Source organism: Meleagris gallopavo, chromosome 17 (genome assembly GCF_000146605.3).
Source record: "Meleagris gallopavo isolate NT-WF06-2002-E0010 breed Aviagen turkey brand Nicholas breeding stock chromosome 17, Turkey_5.1, whole genome shotgun sequence".
In the NCBI taxonomy this organism is placed as follows: domain Eukaryota; kingdom Metazoa; phylum Chordata; class Aves; order Galliformes; family Phasianidae; genus Meleagris; species Meleagris gallopavo.
Genome location: NC_015027.2, coordinates 8,005,754 through 8,012,537, shown reverse-complemented (window position 1 = coordinate 8,012,537; position 6,784 = coordinate 8,005,754). Strand labels below are relative to the sequence as shown.

General features: G+C 41.6%; 2 protein-coding genes across 2 annotated transcripts in view; both read right to left on the bottom strand.

Annotated features, from left to right (window-relative positions):
* DDX51 (DEAD-box helicase 51) overlaps positions 1-1,202 on the bottom strand; it is a 10,094-nt gene extending 8,892 nt beyond the window's left edge. Inside the window, exon 1 of the mRNA XM_010720378.3 lies at positions 1,116-1,202. Coding sequence (XP_010718680.1) covers positions 1,116-1,202 — 87 coding nt within the window. The remainder of the gene's footprint in view (positions 1-1,115) is intronic.
* LOC100538595 (glutathione S-transferase theta-1) lies at positions 1,123-6,784 on the bottom strand. The gene is made up of 4 exons (XM_010720322.3): positions 6,670-6,784; positions 5,669-5,819; positions 3,768-3,944; positions 1,123-3,394 (listed from the first exon to the last, which is right to left on the bottom strand). The coding sequence occupies exons 1-4, from the start codon at positions 6,765-6,767 to the stop codon at positions 3,194-3,196; spliced, it is 627 nt and encodes a 208-aa protein (XP_010718624.1). The 5' UTR covers positions 6,768-6,784; the 3' UTR covers positions 1,123-3,193.

The following is a 6,784-nucleotide window of genomic DNA, read 5'->3' as shown; positions in this document are numbered from 1 at the left end:
AGAGAGGTTGTGGATGCCCCAGTCCCTGGAGGTGTTCAAGGCCAGGTTGGATGGGGCCCTGGGCAGCCTGGTCTAGTATTAAATGAGGAGATTGGTGGTCCTGCCTGTGGCAGGGGCGTTGGAGATTCATGATCCTTGAGGTCCCTTCCAACCCAGGCCATTCTGTGATTCTGTGTAATGATTCCTGCCCCAGCTTCTGCAGTTGCATTTGGGTGCCAAAGCTGGCAGGACTGCTGCCAGGCACTGGCTCACAGCTGCGGTCTCCTGTGTGGATCAGGTTTCTCGGAAGCTGAGCTCCTGTGTGGGGAGCACTACTTGTGCTGATTTACAGCAAAAGGCATTAGGAACCAGCTAGATGAAGAAGTCATCTTGCTTAAGGTGAAGCACTGTTGTGAAGACTGGCCCTGTATAACATGACTTTCTTGTTTTCCACAGTTACCGACAGACTTAATGAGAATGGATGGAGCTGCTGGCTTTGCTGGGGGAATTGTTTGGCCTTCGCTGTTGCCAGGGAGGACAATACTGGCAGGAGGAGCAGCACATGTAAGCCGGCCAGCAGTCAGACTGCAGATTTCTAGGAGAGCGATTGTGAAGTGAGACAGATCTGGCAGGGGATGGCCGTTTGCTGTGCAGTGCAGAAGCACTGCCTATGTGATATTTTTTTGCACAGTATTTACTTTTCTATAATAATTGTGTTTTCTGCAAGGGGTGGGGAAACCTTATTGCTGCATGGCAGGGATACAGCAGGGAAGATTTTAGGACTTGCCCACTGAGAAGCCCAGGAGACTCTACTGAGCTCTCTCCATCAGTGAACGATGAGAACTGAGTTTGTTTCTGAAAAACAAGGCACTGAGAGGACTCAGCCACCCTGCAAACCCCAGCCACAAGTCCACTGCCTGACTACAGAGAACCACTAATCCAACATAAGGTGCCCTTTGGGATCCATTTTTCAATTTCTCATTCCTTTTTAATATATTAAACATCTCTTCCAATAAATTCCGAGGTCAAAATAAAACCCCACTACCTAAAAATACATGACAAGAGATCAACATGTCAGAAGGCCTTCCAAAAGAAAAGGAGCAAAAAAAGATTAAGTATCAAAAGTCAGCAATTACAACAGCATGAAGGTCTGTCACAAACATTTTAATGATATGTTTTGTCCTTTGCTCCTGAGGGTTGACCACAAATGGCAAACTGTCCATGGCTTCAGGGCACAACCCAGAATCCCAGAGTTTTTATTACACTAAAGGCATTTGTTCTATTGTTTCTGTCCTGGAGCTGGCAACTCAAATGCTTGCAGGGGGACGAGCGGAGAGATGACACCACAGCAGCAAGCAGTCTCCATTTTGCTGAGCCTTTGGAAAATCCTGGTATTTTTTCCCATTTGTAAGCATCTGTGTGTGTCATCAGTCACTTAGCAGTTCCACTCTAAAAGTTCTCAAATGGTCAACCACTTCCCATTTAAAATTCATCTCAAGTGTAGACAATATTCCTCAATAAAACTTCAGCAAAAAATGTTTGGGGGTTAAGAGAAGAAAGGAAAGGTGGGAATAAACATGTACCTATTTCTAATGTTTTCAGTTCATAAAAAGAAAGAGCCTTCAGTCAGCTCTCTTATCCTTACAGTGAACATAAAAAAAGAATTTTTCTGTTACTGAAAGCTCAAGTATATAATGAGATTTTCTTTCCAGTTGGGGAATTTAAAGATCTCCCCAGGCTCTGGACTAAATCCATATATCTAGCAGTAAAACTTTAGAAAAAAAACCACCCAAACGTATCAAGTTGTATAGTACTTAACAGCAGAAATGTGAGTAGCCAAGACATGTTAGTACTGTAAAGAGAAGAAGCTATTCAGTTAATGAGAAATGTAATTCCCAAATTATTTACTAAGCAAGGATTTTAGGGTAAGGTTCAAGGGCAACAGCTAGATGTGAATGGAAGTATACAAACATTTCAACAGTTTTTGAATCCTTTGGTATTTTCAACTGAAAAACAAACTAGAAATGCTTATTTGCTTCATTATTATATTATTATTTTGTGCTGCAGTACAAAATGGTTTCCCACTTGAGCTACAACTAATCAGAAACAGCACAACCAAGAAAAAGAGCCTTGAAGCTCCAAAACAACTCTCTGCCCTTTTATTGTGATGCATATGTTCTCAAGGTCACAAAATCTTCCTTATTACTTCAGCTTGCACAGGATGACTTGGTGAACTTCCATCCAAAACAACCTCCAAATATTTATCCCTCCTTTCCATTTTTTAGGAAGAATGTGGATTGCTATTGCATTATTACCACAGAAAAAAACGATTTGATTGCAGTCACAATCTCTTTAAAGAAGTCACTGTGAATGCATTTGTTCACTGTATTCCATATATGATATCAACAGAGGATTCAAGTAGGCATTATTTGGAGGCTGTGGCCACCCTCAGCTGTTTGAAGTTGCTCAGTCTTTACTACACAGATCTCCCAAGAACTGCCCCGCCACACACGTACTGACAGACCACATGCCTAAGAAACCCAACTTTGAAAAGTGGAGAGCAGTGGTTAAATTAAAGCACTACAATGATTTACAGTCGTAGTTGAACGTGAAGAAACTTCTCACAGGATCTTAAAGGCAAACAGAAGTATGGAATGTAGATGGGTGGCCAAGCAATATGCTCCAGCAACGAGAAAATTAAATTAAAAAAATGAAATAAAAAGTCTTCTTTTTACTTTAGTGACTACCTGTAGCTTTGTTCCATACTCATGCAGAGACATATGCTGAGAAGGTGAGGATCAGATTTGCTTTGCTGTGCTTGCCACATAGGAAGAAGCTCCGAATGTTACAAACACATGAAAACAATGATCCTCATCCTAGACAGTTCTCTGATGTTCCAGTTTGCAGGCTGGCTCAAATTTTTCAGGAAATACTATTCATGTTTCCAGCATTTCTGAGTGACACTGAAATATAACTCAGATGCATGTGTTAATTGACCCATAGGGTCTCTCCCTTTCATACAAATCTAATATTTCAGGTCTTAAAAATTCCCCAGCTCCCACCCCCAAAGATGCAGGGAAGGCTTAGTGAGGTTGGGGAGGACACTTTGCAAGACTACATAAGAAATACAGTGTTTTTTTTTCCAGTTAAGTGTAGATCTGGAGATGACAGAAATAAAAAAAAAAAGCCAGGAAAAATAGTAACATAGGTTAATTCATTTCAACATCTTCATCAACACAGGTGCCAGGTGCTCTTTCAGCTGTGGATCAATCTGAATGTTGCTCAGTTCTTTGATATTCAGGATCATCTCATGGGCTTGGAAGAAAAGCTCCTTCCCCACAGCTTCCTCCACCCGCCTGCGCCACTCCATCAACCTGGGCCTGTCTTCAAAGATGTCACAACCAACTCCAACAGGCTGCAGAAAGCCAGAGGGAGCAACAAACAGTGAGACACTCCTTGCCAAGACAACAGGCATCAAAAGTGTTACTGCTGGTACAGGTGGGAGAAAGAGAGGGGAGGAGCTCATAAAGTTCTATACATTATCTCTAGAGGTCAAAAATAAAATCAGGATGAAACAGGAAGACATTCTGTTAGGGAACAAAAACAAAGGAGATCTGTTGCAGCCAGTTTCTTCTTTTAAAAAAACAACTGATTTTCTGAACCCACTGCTGCCTTCTACTCATTGTCTTAGTTGTGCTGAGATATGCCCTTACTCCTAACGAAGTGTTACTGCATCCCTCCCTGCCCAGCAGCATGTTTTCCCTTCATTACCATAGTCCAACACTCACTTGCATCAGCTCCACAATGGCCACAAGATCTGCCAAAGAAATCTCGCTCCCGATGATAAAAGCCTTGTCCTGCAGAAACCTCTCCTCAAATTGCTTCAGGGAAGTGGACAGCCCCTCCATCACCTCCTGCAGCTTCTCTGAGGGCAGTGGTTGCCCTGTGAAAAGGGGAATCAGCACCTGAGGAGAGAATGAACACAGAGCATGGTCAGCTGTCTTCCTGTGGATCTAGTGATAGTCATTAAGTTGTACCTCATGAGATACGCATGACTACCATTGGTGGTCACCTGCAGTCCCTTCGGGTGATGGCAGCAGGCCATGGTGGTGGCTGTGGTAGGAAGTGTAGCTGGCAGAGGAGCAGCTGCCAGGAGGGCAGAGTGGTCCAAAGACTCCAAAGACTTGCTGGCACAGGGGGTAGTAGCCTTTCAGTGAGATTTGTTGCCATTCACAGAGGTGTACATACCATCAGAGCCACCAGTATTTCACAACTATACCTCCTCTAATTATGATAGCCAAATAAATAGTTTATTTTCAGGGGAAAAAAAGAAAAGAGATAAATTTCCACAGGGGTAGTAGATAGACTTCCTACTTACTGCTAGTATACTCAACGAATTCATGTTGTGATTGCCTAATCCAAGGCACTTTTTTTTTGCCAAGTACATTTAGAGTCTATTTCATCAGAAAATTCATGGCCAGTTCTCTTCCTAAATGTTTCCAATTACAAATGATGGGATCTCCAGGTATAGCCATTACGAAATGGTATCTCCTTTTCTGTATCTCAGGGCAGTTTATCTTCTCACAAAACCCAGCAATTGTGCCTTCTATTACACAGTGGCTATATAAGTTTCCAAATTTTCAATTATTCTGATGACCTTTCTGTAACTGAGTTATTTAACTGGCAGCAATGAGATGGTTTTCTTTCTCTTGGAGCACAGCAATAACAGCCTGTAGAGATTTGAAGAAACTGATGTTTGTAGGAATCTGACTCATATTTGTGCTGCTCCTCTGGATTCTCTTGCCAAAAAATCAAATGTTAATAAATCAAAATTCTAAATGAGTCCTGATATGTTTTGTTAGGCATAAACATGGGTGGACTTCACACAGGAAGAGTGACGTTCTTATCTTCTTACTGGCAACCCTTATTTCATCTAAAATCCTCTGTTACAATCGTGCTTGTAGGGCTGTATTTGCACCTGGGCTTCTCTAAGGATAGCTGCATTAGGTTTCTGATGAGTTGACTGGAATCAGTTGTCCAGCAGAATCATCTGATACTAAATGATTTTCTGCTTCAGAGTGATTCCATTAATTTTACCCAAACGTAAATTGATTTGACCACACTGAGTAAAGAAATACTGCCATTCTCCCTGTATCTCTATTCTACCTATCCCTAAGCTCATTTCAGAGGAGTGTATAAGCATTCTGGAAGCAAAAATCTCCTTCTGGATTTCCACCCTGATGGGACTACAGAGACCTGATGTACGAAGAACATAAATCTTTCAGTTTCCAGCAACAAAGCACACTCTTGCCAAAGAAGCAAAAGGTCTGTGTGCATACTCTGCACAGCTGTGTAGGGAGGGGGAGCCCTTGGAGGCAATACCCAATCTGTTATATATTTGTTCACAAATCCAGGCAATAAAAGCCCGTGAGGCTTTGAGACCTTCTGTATCAGAACTACTTTAAGGAAACAAACAGGCAAACAAAAAACCCAGAAAACAAAACAAAAAACACCACAAAATGGCCAAAGCTGCTTTTGCCAAATCCTGATGTTGAGCAAATAGCTCTCTGACATCTCCTCTCAGCTAGGAATGGACAAGATTTTTTACTTGATGGGACAAACTCTTTCTGTTCAGTTTTCACCCAGGAAAGCATCATTTTACTCTCATCTTAATATCCAGTCTCCTTACCTTGATCCACATGGTCTTAGGAGCATTAGCCCGGATGTTAGCGTGATGCCACGAGAGGTATTCATCAACCTGGGCCCGTTTTTTTATGTCTGATGGGTACCAGTGGTCAGGAGTGTTGTACTTTCGACTCAGATACAGCAGAATGGCAGTGCTGCTCAGACATTAACGAGACAAAAAAGAGGTCAGGGAATGTTACAGAATGCTTTTACCACAGACCAGTTTTATCTCTCCAGGTATTAATTTGGCCTTAATAACTAAGTCAGACAAATAGAAGTAGCTCTGTAGTTTTCCTCGTGTTTTATATGCTTTAAACGATTCCCAGATATGTTTATAACCTAATTTGAGGTAAGTGCTTTCAGTGAAGGTCAGTTAAGCCAGGAGATTTGTTTACATTGTGAAAGATAATGCAAACAGAAAATGGAGATGAGGTTATAGTATTACAAATAACCAAGATATATAAGGTATATAAGGTTATAAGGTATGAAACTGTGGAGACCTTTTCAGTCTTTGCTCTTTGGAGAGCAAGACATTGGAAATACAAAAATATCATCACAATATTTTCATTAAGTCAGGACATATATATGAGTTGACAATACGTTAACCCCTTCACACTGAGCAATAAGGACATGGTGCAGGAAGCAAGCACCTGCGACATCAACTTAGGCAGAAAATGCTTGCTTCTCCATAAACAGACCTAATGGCCAGCTGAACATCCATAATTACAAAAGTTCCTGTCAAAGGAACATCTTTCTAATGACTTCAAGTTGTTTATCTCCAAGTATGGCTCAGGTCCACCTGAAATAATGCGTATCTTTAACTGCTTATCATAAATGTGCATATAGGTATCTAACTTTTAAGAACAAAGGAACTGAAATGCCAAAGCAGATCACTAATCTTTCCTATTCATAAATGCTCATGGCCAGTTCTGAGTCATTCGGAGGGAATGACACCACCTATTCGTATTACTGGTATCCAAGGAACTCCGAGGGCTGAGTTCTTACCATTCTGCTAGGGTGAAGTCTCCGTCCTTCAGTGCTGGTACTTTCTTCAAGAGGCTGATTTTGCTAGCCCCTTCACTATTTGATGGCCCTAAGAACATGAATGGACAAGTCAGAG